Source organism: Panthera onca, chromosome E2 (genome assembly GCF_046562875.1).
Source record: "Panthera onca isolate mPanOnc1 chromosome E2, mPanOnc1 haplotype 2, whole genome shotgun sequence".
In the NCBI taxonomy this organism is placed as follows: domain Eukaryota; kingdom Metazoa; phylum Chordata; class Mammalia; order Carnivora; family Felidae; genus Panthera; species Panthera onca.
This window is the reverse complement of record NC_138353.1, coordinates 9,966,101-9,981,938: the sequence shown is the minus strand read 5'-3', so window position 1 is coordinate 9,981,938 and position 15,838 is coordinate 9,966,101. Positions and strand designations below refer to the sequence as shown.

The window sequence follows — 15,838 nt, the reverse complement described above, 5'->3', positions numbered from 1 at the left end:
TTTTTGGTTTTTTTTTTTTTTTTTTTTTCAATTCTATCTTGTATCTTCCAAGTATTGGAACATTTTTCTGTTTGGACTGTTTGGACCATCTTCTCTTCATTTCTTTATCCATAGTAACCACATTTAGTTAATTCTAGCCGCCCCTTGAATTTCTAGCACTTAGAGAGAGGGTTTCTAAGAACTGAAGCACCGGGCCGGTTGCTTGTATAAAGCCTGTGTGCTGGGTGAGGTGACTGCCTCACTGGGCCATGTTTGACTGGTCCTTGGAGATTTTACATTCACTTTTGACTCTGCAGAGTTCCCTTTGGTCGCTTGATTGCATGTTCAACTGTGGGTATCTTGCCTTTTAGATATGATTTTTTTTTCCCTTAGGTGGCCGCATCCTTTGAATGACACCAGAGGCACTCATTTCTGTGGGCTGTTTCGGTATTCAGGCTGCCAGACAGCAGCAAAGAGGTTCTGTCAAATGAAAATATCCTTTTGTAACTTCTTCTCCAACTTTCTGTGTTTAGAAGAAAACATGTGCAATTTGGAACTTGTTTTCATAGCCCTTATCACAGTTTCTCCTGAAAAGGTGTTTTATGCCGTAAAACTTAGCTATTTCCAGTGCTTCAACTTACTGGAACACAACCTAGGGGTCTCAGAGCAACATTGATAATTCCATTGAGTGAATCACCGGTTCATTGTCTACGTCTGAATGGAAGGTCACTTGGTGTGTAACCTTTTCTTTTGTCCTCAGATTCAGATAAAGTTTCACTTTGAAAACTGTGGAAAACTGTGGAAAACTAATCTCAACGGGACTTGTTTATCTTTTTTATCTTAACCTATCAATCAAAAGAAGGGGGAAAAATGCCCTCGTATTTAAAGTGACCTTTGGGTCACTTAAAACTGGTTTTGCTTCTTGCGATAGCTTATTCAGATTTTAATAGATTTAGTAATTTAGAAGTAACTTACGCTAAATTGTTACTGTGTTTTTCCACTTCACGGAAACTGAGATGTGGTTTGTTTATGTTTACAGAATAGAGGAAATAAATTCATTGAATAGCTTTTACTTTCTAGCCAAACCCGTTTTGTTTTGGTTGCTGAAAGTAGAGGTCTTGCAATTTATATTTCTCCTGAAACCTGCAACTTGTCTTTTGTCTTCTAACCATAGGATCCAAAGAACCTGTTATACCAGTTCAAAACTGGCTTTAGACATGCCCAGAGAGACTGTTCATTAAGATTTATTTAGACATCAGGGCAGTGATTCACAGTTTGCAAAACTCACACCCAGCGAATTTTTTCTCTCTGCAGGTTTGTCTGACTTGCTGCTCCAGGGATGTCATAGTTAAAGTTGACCAGATCTGTCACAAAAATAGCATCAAGTTTTTTACAGGAGATGTTTTTGGCTACCATGGATACACATTTGCCAATCTTGGAGAGCATGAATTCGTAGAGTAAGTTCTGGGAGAGGAGGGGAGAACGTAACATTTTCAGAAAAATACAGTTTTACTCATTGGTGGGGAACAACCCATCTAAGGAAAGTGTTCTTAGAATATTCAGAAACCATTTCATTTTCAGCTCACTGATTATATAGGTTGTGTGTTCAGAATCGTAGGAGATGCAGCCCCGTCTTCCAAAATAATGTTCTGATCTAAATCCTAAATAAAGCAGAGTTCTTTAGGAATCAAAGTACACCATTGTGGGTATTTGATGGGCCTGGACTTCAGTTGGTGAAACCACACACCTCCTGTATAGGGGAGGCTTGCTTGGATTGCCTTTCTCAGTTTTGGCTTCTGTGTTTTCAGGTTGGTAGTAAAGTGAGTACAGAGTAGTCAGATGGGTACCTCTGGAGGCACACTCAAGCCAGTCTACTGGGAAAAGCTCCGAAGTCCAGACACTGCTTTGGTGTAACAAACACACCTCATCCTCTCATTTTGAATATCAAGGTTGCAGACCGTAGGGATTCTCACATGATGGGACCTGCAGTGGTTTGAACTTGCAGCTTCTAGATGAGAGATGGCAGATGATACCCGTGTTGTAAAACTCTGTGGTGGGTTTTCGGCTGTTGTTTCTTGTATGTCCCTTGCTAATAAGAGGTAAAAAGACACCCTGTGTGGTAGGTGAAGCTTCCTACCAAGAATCAAGAATTGCCTTCTGGGGTGCCTGGGTGGCTTGGTCGGTTAAGCGTCCGACTTCGGCTCAGGTCATGATCTCGCGGTCCGTGAGTTCGAGCCCCGCGTCGGGCTCTGTGTTGACAGCTCAGAGCCTGGAGCCTGTTTCGGATTCTGTGTCTCCCTCTCTCTCTGCCCCTCCCCCGTTCATGCTCTGTCTCTCTCTGTCTCAAAAATAAATAAACGTTAAAAAAAAAAAAAGAATTGCCTTCTTTTGTTCAGCTTCTTTTAAAAAAAGCTTTTTTAACGTTTATTTATTATTGAGAGACAGAGCATGGCATGGGAGGGGCAGAGAGAGGAGGAGACACAGAATCTGAAGCAGGCTCTAGGCTCTGAGCTGTCAGCATAGAGCCCGATGCAGGGCTTGAACTTATAAGCCGCGAGATCATGACCTGAGCTGAAGTCAGACGGTTAACTGACTGAGCCACCCAGGCACCCCTCTTTTGTTCAGCTTCTTAGGCAAATCACTGAAATTTCTCTGGTCTGCAAGTCTTTTTTCTTTCTTTCTTTCTTTCTTTCTTTCTTTCTTTCTTTCTTCTTCCAGTTTAAAAAAATTTATTTATTTTAGAGAGACAGAGCACCAGCCGAAGAGAGGGGTGGAGAGAGAGAGAGGGAGGGAGGGAGGGAGGGAGGGAGAGAGAGAGAGAGAGAGAGAGAATGAATCTTAAGCTGGTTCCATGCTCCATGTGGAGCCCAGTGCAGGGCTCAATCCCATGACCTTGGGATCATGACCTGAGCTGAAATCAAGAGCTGGACGCTCAACCAATTGAGCCCCCCATGTGTCCCTGGTCTGCAAATTTCTTGTCTGTAAAATCAAAATGAGGGAAGGGCAGACATGTTCAAGATTTCTCATAACTTTGGCATTTTATGGCTTTCAGAAACTCTAGTTCTCTTGGCATACTATAAATAGAGAAGTCACAGTAGAGAAAACAGCCCAGGTTATCTTAATGTGAGTTCCCCATGGCAGAGGGGAGGAATTAAGTTTGGCTTTTATTTCATGATTCAAGTGAAATTCATAAAGCTTATTGAGAGCTTGCTATATGCTAGGCAGGTGTGCTAAGCAATTTATTATTGTCTTTTTTTAAGTTTATTTATTTATTTTGAGAGAGAAAGTGCACAAGCAGGGGAGGGGCAAAGAGAGAGAATCCCAAACATGTTCCGTGCTGTCCGTACAGAGCCCGATGCGGGGCTCGATCCCACGGACCGTGAGATCATGATCTGAGCTAAGACCAAGAGTTGGACGCTCAACTGACCAAGCCAGCCAGGCGCCCCTGTTATTTCTCGTCTTACAGTAATTGTGTCAGGGATTGTTATTCCCATGTGGTAGGTAACTTATTTATCAGATAATCATTGGCCACCCTCGGATTTGAATCCACCCAGATCTGCCTGACTCCAAAGCTTTTGCTCTTAATTACCATCCTATTCTGTGAGCTGATGATGCTCTTTTTGTTCTAATGGCATGATTCAGAGAGTAAACTCCGTTCCCTCGCTTTGTCACCCTCTAGGGAGAAAACCAAAGTTGCCAAAGTTAGCCAAGGAGTAGAAGATGGACCTGATACCAAGAGGGCAAAACTTGATTCATCTGAAACAACTATGGTCAAAAAGGTATGTGTACTGTGAAGGGGTCAAAGATCAGAAACTTCGGAGCCTTGTAGGGGACGGGCAATTACATCTGCAAGCAGGGGAAGCGCGCGTGTAGTCTTGAAGGGCGAGGTGGGGTCTGGACAAGCCGGGCCAGTGCTCATCCCACTTAAAGGGGATGACTGCTGCTTAGTGGCAGCCAGCTCTTGCCATGAAGACGAGTAGGGACCCAGTGATGCAGGGTATGAATTTTTAACAGAATTGGAGATGTGTTTTTTATCGGCTCTGTCCCAACCTTTAAATACCGCCCGTCTGTTCACCTTGGTTTGAATGCTGTTCCTTCACCCCATGGAGACAAAAGAAAACATGCCTGCAGGACTGACGTGGTGTGTGGGCCGATTTGGGCTTCTAGTATCTGGAGCAGTATCAGAACCACTGTTCTTGAGCAAAGGCCATCCCTTTTGCATAAAATAAATCTTGGGGAGATAGGTAGATAATTTAGGAAGGTCCTACCTAAGCGGGCAGGAAGACAGTTTAAGCTTGAATTGCGTATGCTTTGCTTCTTTACGATGAAATGTTCGGGGTCGTCTTTCCACCAGATTACCTTTTAAGAATAAAGGCCTCCGTGTTGACAAGTGTTACTATCCGGTGTGTATTTTTTTGTTTTCAGCCTGGTTCGCGCAGTCATTTAAATTCATTTTACAGAGAGAGGAGGGGCGGGGACTTGGAAGGAGATGATCTCGGGCCGCTAGTGTTGGAATCTGAGAAGGGAGTCATGCGATGGGGGAGACCAGACAGAAGGGGCCAGGATTGGTTTTGTGGAACCGAGGAAAGACTTGACCGAGCCCATATTTACTCTTTGCTTTGTAGTTTGAAATGTTGAGAAAGAAAAACAGCTGGTCGGAGCTTCGAGTTAAAATTGCTCTAACGGGGGGATTCTGAGAGTGCAGAAACCACAAGAGAGACTGCAGAAACCACAGAAGTGGAACTCTGTTGAGTTTCCCGCAGGGCTGCGCTGGAGATTTGCGTCTTCTTGCTCTGTATGTTTGTGTTGGAAGAGTTTGCTGCTGGGAGTGTGATACAGAGGAATTATTAAGCCCTAAATTTGGTGTCTATTCACAGGACCGGTAATTATCCAGAGCGAACATTGGTGTTTTGGCCAAAACTTGGGTCCTTTTCTTTCTTCCCTCTTTTCTTTCTTTCTGAGGCCCAGTCGAGCTCTATCTGAATAGCGCCGTGAGTTCGGTGGGGGGAGATAAATTGTTAACTAACGGAGGAGCACAAAAGGAGCTTTGTGGGTGCTGTCAATTCATAAATCACACCCTCTTACAAGTGTGACACTTGGCCTTGGTGTGAAGGGTTTTATGGCCTAAAGGCCTTCCCTGATTGAGGCGGGTCTTTTACATTCAAATGGGGAGAGCGGCCAGCTTTGTTAGCCCTTCACAGCTGGAAGTTTCCCTTGAGTCAGTTCTGGTGGTGCCCACTGGGGCAGATCTGGAAACCCCTTCGGGGGGCCACTTTAGCGAGCTATGAGGAGAATGCGGGCGGCCCTGGTAGGCCCCCGGTGGCCTTCGCCTACCATTCTTAGGGCTCTTCAGTCACAGGGCTCCTCGTGCAGCCTCTTCCCACAGGGGCCGAATCTGAAGGTATCAAAATATTCCCCAGCTGACATTGTTAGTCAGCTGTTTCACTTGGACAATGCAGGCCTGGATTCCAGCCCCGAGCCCTGAAGGTTGTGAGGCATGCGGTGCATTCCTCACTACGGTCCCTGGGTCCCTGGGATTCCGAACCTTGCCTTTGTGCTACCTCACCGAGCCCCGAGAGCGCCGTGGAAGGACCGGCTCGGACCGGTGGGGCTGCCGCTTCGCCACCGCAGTTTGGGCAGAGACCGCTCCGTGATCTCGAAGTTGTCTTCCAACTCAAAAATTCCTTGATTGAGGTTATGCCCTTTTGCCTAAATTGTACAGAATAAGTAGTTGGGTTATGCTCAAAGTGCAGGATGGGGGCGGGGAGGCAACCACTTCCTGTTTCCTGCGAAAGGTCTCTGGTTAGGGTTCCCTCCCCCCCCTCCTTAGGTTCAACCAAATGTTGTATAGCCACGTTTGCTTCAAGGTACACATTGTGCTCCTAAATTAGAAACGCTTAAAAAACAAAGAGGAAAAATAGAGCTTGTGGTTTTCACACCGCTTCGGAGGATATTGGGCCTTTCTAACACATGTGTCATCATGATAAATACAACAGTGGGAAAACGCATAGCCCAGAGGTAGGTGCTCAGTGGTTTGCTTCCTTTGGTGCCCAGGAAAAGGTAGCAGACGGACTTCATCAGAATCAGGTCTTGGGCGATGGGGAGACATCATCAGTGCACAATAGATAAGGAGAGAGCAGTAGTTTTGTGATAGAGAACTGTCCAGAAAGGTTTCCCAGAGGCAGAGTTGTTAGAGGCGGCACGTGAAGGACAGTTTGCCAAGCACCGAAGCCGGGACGGGCATTTAGTCACAGGAGATAGGACCGACAGAAAGCACAGATGTAGGAACAGGATGAGTCTGGCTTCCCTCACCCCCAGACAGCCAGCACTTTCTGCATCTGTGAGTTGTAAAATGCCTACTGTGTGCAGGGCCTCTGTTGGGTACAGGGAAGCATCTCCAGTCCTGTTGTCTCCACGTACAGCGGTCACTAAGAGAAGTTCCTTGACCTGCCCGAGATCGATGGGACCGATTTGGGGGGGTACACAGGGGCTGAGGGCACTGGCTTGCCCTGCGACTTAAAAGGTGAATCCTCTTGGAGTTTCTAGGATAATTTGAAGTTTTATGGGGATGATGGGATAAAATATGCAAAACTTGGGACCTTTCTGGAAAAACCTTTAGGGTGAAAGGTCTCCTTTATTGTTAGGTGCTGCCAGACACCAGTAGATGCCCGGTGGTGGTTGCTCTCCATAACAGCTCTTTAAAAATTAAAGATAAAGTAGGATTTGTTTGGGCCATGCTAAGAAATACAGATTTAATTTCACCTCTGTTTCTGAAATAGTAGGGGACTAATTTGGGCCCTGTTAATACTCTTGTCATGAATCAGTTGTGAAATTCCACAGTTGAGTAGTGATTCGTTATTTTGATCCCCCTTTCTGAGCAGTTTATGGACAATTCATCGCCTCTCACCCCCGTCCTGAAGGGAACATTCCAGGGACAGACTGGTTTCAGCCTTCCTCTTTTAGGTGGCATCTGGGTTTGGCACAACGAGGGACTTGTTAGGGTCTCTCCCACTAGAGTCCAAGGTCTGTAGGGCAGGGCGGATCTGTTCGCCACCGTGTTCCTAGTGTAGCACCGGGCACGGTCCTACCCGGGAAATGTTTGTTCAGTGTGATGTGGCTGCTCCTGTGACATAGTGTGTTGGCTTTGGAGGAGATCATCGTCATTTTATTTTATTATATTATTATTATTATTTTTTGGGGGGGAGAGAGTGTGAACAGGGCAGGGACAGAGAGAGGGGACAGAGGATCTGAAGTGGGCTCTGCGCTGACAGCAGCAGCAGCCCAGCGTGGGGCTCGAACCCACAAACCACAAGATCACAACCTGAGCCAAAGTCGGAAGCTCAACCAACTGAGCCACCCAGGCACCCCAAGATCGTGATTTTAAAAAAGAATTTCCGAATCGATTTTCTTTCTGATCAACCGAATGTATTAACTTCCTAATACATTGGTTATAATGGTTTAGGTTATCTGAGCTGGGCTGAGAGAACACAGTTCCAAAGAGAACAGGGGGGCTTGGCCAGGAGTATTTAGAAGTAAGTTCATGGGGTTGCCTAGACCAAGACCTTTAGGCCAGAGGTGTTCAATACTGTGCTAATTGTCAGAATCACCTGGTTTGGGGGCCCGGGGCAGGAGATGCAGGGTGCAGATTGCAGGGCTGGGTGGAGTGCTGATAGGTTTCCCACATAGGACGGTTCTGTGTGTGTGTGTGGTGGCCGGTGGGGTGTGGGTGCTGCTGCTGCCTTGGGGGCGGGGGGGGGGGGGGGAGGTCTGTCTGGAGATGAGGGGAGGGGGTCTCTCCCAGCATCACATCACAATCCAGTCTTTTTATTGTGATACTTGATACCCCGAAATAATACATCAATACAGATTACAGAACATGACAATAAAACACTGTCCAACTTAAAAATCAAAACATTTCCAGTCCTGTTGTGCCAGTCTGCGTGTTCCTTCTCTGTCTTCTCTCCTGGGCTGGTACGTTTGTGTGGATTTTCAAAAGTACCCGGAAGGGGGAGGGGCGGTTATAGCCCTGCTTGATGCGGCATCTTCACCCATGTTTGTAAATCTAACGTGGAATGTGATGCAGGTGTAAATTAAGAATGATAGAGCTAACCACCATGTAGTTACCACCTAATTTCAAGCACTCAACTTGACCCACTTGGTCAGGGCCCCCTGACCCCCTGGCTCTCCCTCCCCGATGTAAGTGACCACCGTCCTCAATTGTGGTTCTCATTCCCACCCATTCCTTCTTGCTACATGTGTATTTCCAAGCAGTATAGGATTGTTTGGTATGCTTTCTAACTTCTTACCAATGAGTTTAATATTGTATGCATGCTGCCACCTGCTTTTTAAGAGCGGCCTTATGTTTGGGAGGCCATCTGTGTTTGCACGCAGTTCTAGGACTTCGCTTTCCATTATGGTAGCCACTAGCCACGTATGGCTATTTAAATTAAAATGGACTAAAATAAAAGTAAAAAATTCAGTTCAGTCTCCCTAGCCACATTTCAAATGCTCACCAAACACATGTGGCTATGGCATCTGTATCGCAAAGCACAGGTACAGAACATTTTCATCATGCTAGTGAGTAATCTTGGACAGCAACACAGGACATTTTTTCTTGTTTTGTTTTTTGTTTTTTTGCTGTAGAGTGTTTGTTGTGTGAATATATTACTATTTATCCATTTTTCTATTGATGGGCATGTGGGTGTGTAATTTTTTTCTGTTACAAATGGTGCCGCAGTTGAGGGCAGGGGAAGGAGGAGGGAGGGAGGGAGGGGGAGAGAGAGAGAGGGAGAGAGAGAGAGAGAGAGAGAGAGAGAGAGAGAAGATAATCTCCTTGGGTAAATGTGTGATTTTTCTGGGGCGTATACTTAGGAGGGAAATTAGGGCATGTGCAGCTTCAACTTTACCAGACCTGCTAACTTACTTGCAAGTAGTTTTATCAGTTCACATTCCAGAATCAGCAGTATGTAATGGCAACATTTGGTAACTTCAGGCTCTTTTGCCACTCTGCTGAGTGTGACAGCTTTGTCTTGGATGGCGGTTGTCATTTGTTAGAATGTTTTTGAAAACTATAGACTCCCACGAGTAGGTGTGGAAATCCAGCCTAGAAATCTGTAGTTTTCAAAGTCGTTTCAAAGATTTACATTTAGCTTTACAGCCAGAGCTGTATCCCTTGTTATAGATGTTCAGGCTGCTTCTTAAAGTAAGATACGTTTACAGTCCCAAAATTGGAAGATACAGAACAAGTTGAGAAAACATGAACCTTGCTCCCCAATAATTACACATTCCTTTCAGTATTCCTTCTACTCCAGTATGTGATACAATTGGATTTCTAATTAACACACATAAACACATATGAGAAATACATAGTGATCTTATATACATATGACTTACGTGTGTATGGTCTTTGCTTTTTTTGCTCAACTTATTTTCTGTAAGCACAGGAGTGGATAGTCTGCTTTGGAGAGTGTGGTTTTAAGAGGCTGTGTTGGTTTGCTGATTTCATCTTGCCTCGGAGTGTTAAACCTGCTCCTGTTGCGTTGATGTATTTGTACTTGCCCGCTGTTTGGAGTGGCTCAGCACAGCCCTACAATTTGATGTCTGTCCAACCGTGTGGGAGAGTTCATCTTTTATATTTACTGTTGGGCTTTTTGGCAAATGAAAAGCAGGTTGGATCCTATCAGCTCACGGATTTTTATTGACGGTCTATTCTATGCAGGGCTGTGCCTTTCACTGGTCCCTGCCTCAGGAAGCTGATACCCATCTGAGGAGAGGAATAAGAGGGCTTAGCCTTAACTAGACTATCAGATTGAGATCTTTAAGACTCAGAATTGTCCGGAAAAGAAATGGATAGTGGAGGGAAGTGAGTCAGGCAGTCTACCCAGAGAGATCCATGAGCTGAGGGCATGGAGAAGTGGGAGGGGTGAGTGAGGTGTGAAAGTTACCTGTTACAGTGTGTTCATTCGAGTAGTTTTGCCGCTACCTGGCAGGCACTGCTGGGTGCTTCATATGAAAGACTGTTCTTTCTCTGTAGGTGCCGTTAAGCATGTTTTTCACATTGTAACTCCAGTGTCCGGTGCATAAGATGGGTACCACCGTTTGCATTTGTTGTAGTATAGATTAGGTGACATGGTTACGTTCGGTTTGGTTTGGTTTTCTAAAGTAACCTCTGTACCCAACATGGGGCTCGAACTCATGATCTCTAGATCAGGAGTCGTATGCTCTACTAGCTGAGCCAGCCATGCACTCCTGTTTTTTTTTATTTTTAATTGTTACAAATGACAGTGGTAGACTGTGTGTGTGTGTGTGTGTGTTAAGATTTTATTTTTAAGTAATCTCTACCTGCAACGTGGGGCTTGTACTTACAACCCTGAGATCAAGAGTTGCACACTCTGCCGACTGAGCCAGCCAGGCGCCCCAGTGGTAGTAGACTTTGAACAGTTTGAACCAAAAAATGGGACGTTATGTTAGAGGCAGCCTGGAGTAGCACAAGAGGCATTAGAACTACTGTGACCTGAGAAGGGGAAAGACCGGGCCAGATGGGGAGACTTGGAGGCTGGAGGAATTTAGCTTTTCTATAAAGAGTCCTTCCTGCCCTTCACATGCCTCTGTTTTTAACTTTCAGATTCTTGATTCCCAGAATAAAGAATCTGGTTGGTGTGACTTGGGCCGTGTACCTACCTTTGGCCCTGTCACTTGTGGCTGGAGGGCTGGTACACATATCAGACGAGGCTACTAGGGCCCGCCTCCCCAAATACCCGGACACCCCCCTAAAAGTTGTCTGCCACAGACAGGCCTGAGAGGTAAATTCATTTGTCTGAGTTCACAAGTTACTAGCAACATTGTGAGTAGTTCTGCCCTTAGACTTGGGGAGGAAAGAGGGCCTCTGTCCCTGGCCCTAGTACTCTAGAAGGTCCCACCCTGGCCTCCTACCAGCCGTTCCCCTAGCAGAGTGAGAATTCCATGGGATTAAGGAGATATGTCCATCTGGAGTCCATCCCCCCACCCCTCTGTCCTAGACTCCCTTGTGGATACTTGGGACCCCTGGGATCTCCTGCCAAACAGTCCCAGGTTTACTTCCCAGGCTTTGGTGAGCTTCCCTGATCTGCCTTTGGAGTGCAAACTTTGCAACAATGTCCACATACCTAGGCCTGAAGGGCAGGTGTTTTAGTCAAGAAGAGTGGCCTGGGTGGCCACACCCAAGTTGCACAGCCTCTTGCCTTGTGGTGCAGAGCCAGAGGTGGGAAGAAAGGGGGAGGGGGTGAGGACCAGCTTTCTAGTGCATCTCATTCTGACATAGAACGTCCCAAGAGTGTGAGGATTCCACATTTGAACCCTGTCTTCCGGGTGGTAATGAAGAACGTCTATCTGTCAAGGCAGGAGAATACAGTGTACTTTATTTTTTTTAATTGTTAGTGGGACGTATACCTAAATATGTAGTTGTGATACGGGTTTCCATTTGTACTTCTTTTTTTTAATTTCTTTTTTTTTTTTACACTTATTTTTGAGAAACAGAGTGAGACAAAGCGTGAGCGGGGGAGGGGCAGAGAAAGCAGGAGACACAGAATCTGAAGCAGGCTCCAGGCCCTGAGCAAGCAGTCAGCACAGAGCCTGATGCGGGGCTCGAACCCACGAACTGTGAGATCATGACCTGAGCCGAAGTCGGACGCTCAACCGACTGAGCCACCCAGGTGCCCCCTCCATTTGTACTTTTACAAAACCTGGGCCCTGAAAGTTTAGAGGTAGGCCTGCCTGGGACTAAGACTCAGTTTTTTTTTTTTTCCTTGTTTGTCATACTGTGACCTAACAAATTAGTGAATTCTTAGCCAAGTAAACTACAAAAATTCCGAATTAAAATCTAGGTAGTTTATGAAACCTAGTGAGAGTTTATGTCATCATTGTGATGGTGTTCCCAGACTGCGGCTGGCTTTATTGTTTTGTAAGACCTAGGAAGGATCTGGCAGTCTGTATCAGGCAATAAATGTCAGCTGATTATTTGACTTGACTTTTGAGGTCAAACAGACCCACTGACCAAAAGGTTTGAGGTCAGGACAAATATTTGTATACTAACTTTTACGGTGGGTTTAAACCCCAAAGGAGTATTTATGGGGGAAGCAGAAATCCACCTTAAAAACTGACTGTTTCAGGGGTGCCTGGGTGGCTCAGTCGGTGAGCCTTTGACTTCGTCTCTGACTTTGGATCAGGTCATCATCTCGCGATTCATGAGTTAGAGCCCTGCATCAGGCTCTCTGCTGTCAGCACAGATGCCTTGGATCCTCCCCCCGCCCCCCCACCTTGTACATGCTCTCTCTAGCTCTCTCTCTCAAAAATAAACATTAAAAAAACATTTTTAAAAACCTGACTGTTTCATCTTCACTAGCTATTTGAACTTTCATCTGTCAATTCCATTTTGATCCTTAGCAGACCGTGCAGCTGCCTGGGAGCAGTTAGATCTTGGTTCACTTAGCCTTCTAAATTACGCTGTCTCTTTTCCGTTTTAAATATCTGGGGTGTGGTGTGTATATGTAGTGAGAAAAGGAAGGAGAAAAAGAGACCTACACCTCTGGAAGTTTGAAATTACTTGTATATGCACATACCATCTCAAACTTTATAATAGTAGTTAGTACTGAGAACCATTTTTTTCTGAACGATTTGAGAATAAGGAAGGGGTCCATCCATCACTCTGAAATACTTCAGTTTGTATTTTCTCAAACAAGGCATTCTCCATAGAGAAATCAAACCAAACTTCAAAATCAGAAAATTCAAATGGATACATCACTACCATCTACTGCAGACCCATTTCAGCTGTTACCAGTTGTTCCAATAATGTCTTTAATGACAGAAGGATCCAGTTCAGGATCATGCATTTATCTGGATTTTCATGATGCTTTTGAAGATTACAAGGCAGTTATTTTGTAAAAATTTAAAATGTGCCTTAGTTTGGCTTTGTCTGATGTTCTCTCATGATTAGATTCTAGCTACACACCTTGGGCAGACACACCAGAGTGTGGGTGCCTCTCATCCCATCCTGTGGTCTGGTGCTGGCTTCCACATGCTCCTTTACTGGCAGTGTTAACTTTGATTTCAGAGTAGGATTATTCAAGGTAGATTTCTCCTTTGAAGACAATTCCTCTCTGCCCTGTGCAATAATATGTAATTTTCAGAGAGGTATTTTGAAAATACGTAAGTACCGTATTCTTCATCAAACTTTGTTAATTGCTTTTATTTTATTTTTGTTTCATGCTAGTCAATTTAGGGGTTCCATTTTTATTCCTCAGATTTTATGTATTTCTCATATGCTTCTTCACTCGCTAATTCATCCAGTTCTGAAGGATTCTTGAATGTTATCTTGATCGGCCAACCATCCTCATAAGAAGGTTTGTTGACAAGTCCTGGGTTTTCTGCAAGAGCTTCATTAATTTCAGTTACTTCTGATAGAGGGGAGTAGACATCACTAGCAGCTTTCACATTTTCCAAAGCACCAAACTCATCTTATGTGTTCGATTTTGTCCCAACTTCAGGCAGACTACAGTTCTGTGCAAAATTGCTGATTCCCACTGTTCAGATACCGTTTTCTCTTCTTTTCAAATACCATTCGTGTTTGTCTGAGTTTACGCAGGGAGAGTGGAGCAGAGCCCATGCCCACCCTCAGCCCCCAGGGTCACGGCAGGCGGGGTGTGGAGGGCACCGAGGGTGCGAAAGCGGAAGGCCGTGTGCTCCGTACCGCTCATAGTGCCATGTTCGCAGGGGTGTGGGGGTCACAGTAATAGTTAATTTTAGATTTATGACTAATGAATTCTAGTTTATTTAAGTTTATTTATGTTGGCTCCTGTTTCCTCTCGATACCTCCCCGTCATTCTTTGCGCGCTGCCTTATTCTAGGCACAGTAGTACATGGGCTCCGCCCCAGCTTCAAAATCAGCCATGTTTCCAAAGAGAACTATTTCTCTGGTGGGGGTTAGAAACCATCTGGCTATTATGTGTTCTCACTGCTGTCAGGGCATCGTCGCTTTGATACCTTGTCCATGGACATAGATAGCTCTGTCAAACTTTGGTTTGTGAGCATGATTAATTCCAGAAACATGGTTGTAATCCAAAGCACTTGTATATCGAAGCAAATTCGAAGAACCATTGGCTCAGCTGTGATCATGTGACTTTCAATGGCACAGACTACTCGTGTTGCAAGACATCACTCGTTTATCAAGTTAAAATTTATTAGAAATGTTTGCTTGTCTTGTGGAACATTCGCAGAACAGCTTATTTGCAATCCAGAGTTTTACTATATTTGTGTGTGTACACAGACACGCTTGCATCTACGTTTACTTTCTTGTCTGTATATATGTTGAAAATGAGTTCACACCAGTAGCCCACCACAGGCTTTACTCTCGTTTTTTCCCTTTGCACATTTAGGACTGTCTTCTCTGACAGTGAGAACCCTGGGTTTCCCGTATGTTCACTTGTTGCATAAGTCCTTGGGGGGAGTCAGTCTCCCAGTGCCGCCCCTCCTACGTTGCTCTGCTCTATCCCTATCAGGCCACTCAGCCCCTCCACTCACACTCTGTTCCCTACCCTTCCTTAGTCCCAGCCCTTGGCTTTTGGACTGAATGATTTAGGAAAGTAAAAGGAAAACCACTTTCTTACTCATATTTAATTGTTTATATGTATTTTAAAATAGAACTCTGTGATGGCAGTTTTCAAGATCATTTCATTTAGCATAATAGGTTTCAGCCATGCTTCCTTCTACCACAGGGCTTTTGCAAATGCCTTTCCATTCCCACAGCCTGGCGCTTTCGTTCCATAACCCTTACTTGTTTTTCTGCTTTGTATTTTGCTTGTATTTATTGGTATCGTTATCATCAAATCATTTTTCTACTGAGACCTATTTAATTTTTCTTTTCGACTGTTAGAATGTTTTCTTGAATATTTTTAGGCACACACACTTGCTTACTCATGCAGGTATGTCTGAGGTGTGAACACAGGATTCAGGAGAGCCAGAGTGGAACTGGGTCTTTTAGCTTTGCTCTGACCTCTTTCAGGGCAGGGAGTATGTATCACTCATTGCTGTGTCCCCAGTGCCCAGAGGAGCCACACGGTAAGTGCTTAATAAATGTTTATTGGATTTGAGTGGTCCTCAGCTTCCTTTAACAAACAGTAAACCTTGAATAATCACATTTCTCCTAGAAGGTGAAGAGCTACTGCCTTGTAATTTAAAGCCAACATTTTTGCTTCCTAACCAGTTCTGCCTTTTTTCAACAGAAAGTGGTCTTCTGCTCCGTGAAGGAAGCGCTGGAGGTGGACTGGAGCAGTGAGAAAGCGAAGGCCGCTCTGAAGCGCACAGCTTCCGATTACTTTCTCCTTCAAGGTGAGGGCTTAGAGCAGGGCTTCCGGATGAGCGCCATGTGCTCGGATTGCTGCGGCTTTGGCTGTACGGTCCAAGGGATTTCTTGGTGTTTGCCCCAAGTCGAGCTCCTCACAAGCTGGTTCTCAGTGTTCCCCCCCCCCCGAGAACATCCAGGTGGATGGAGATGAGGCCCCTCACTGAGCTCTGCGTAACCCTGACCCATTCTCAGGGAGACTGAGGTCGACCTGTCGTTTGTATTTGTAAAGTTTGCAGAAATGTAATTTTGGGCGCAATGGACAGTCTTCAGCCTTCCTTTCTCCAGGGCTGGGTAAGGAGCCACATCCCCACCTCCTTCCTTCTAGTTGTCTGCGCAGACTCCGGGAACACCTCCTACCCCATATCAGGACAGATGTGGCTGTTTGTGATAGCTACACAAAACCAGGCGCTGTGTATATAGATTGAAATGGAAATACGTAAAACTGTATAAAACTTCTTAATAAACTGAAGATTGGAGGAGGCT

General features: G+C 45.1%; 1 protein-coding gene and 1 pseudogene across 3 annotated transcripts in view; one reads left to right on the top strand and one right to left on the bottom strand.

The window, feature by feature from the left end:
- Positions 1–15,838, top strand: part of SAE1 (SUMO1 activating enzyme subunit 1) — a 72,645-nt gene that overhangs the window by 19,161 nt on the left and 37,646 nt on the right. For all 3 annotated transcript variants that reach the window (XM_060651566.3, XM_060651565.3, XM_060651564.3), the window contains 3 exons: positions 1,294–1,436; positions 3,659–3,758; positions 15,234–15,339. In XM_060651566.3, coding sequence (XP_060507549.1) covers positions 1,294–1,436; positions 3,659–3,758; positions 15,234–15,339 — 349 coding nt within the window. The remainder of the gene's footprint in view (positions 1–1,293; positions 1,437–3,658; positions 3,759–15,233; positions 15,340–15,838) is intronic.
- On the bottom strand, positions 13,246–13,717 carry LOC132690754 (glycine cleavage system H protein, mitochondrial pseudogene; annotated as a pseudogene).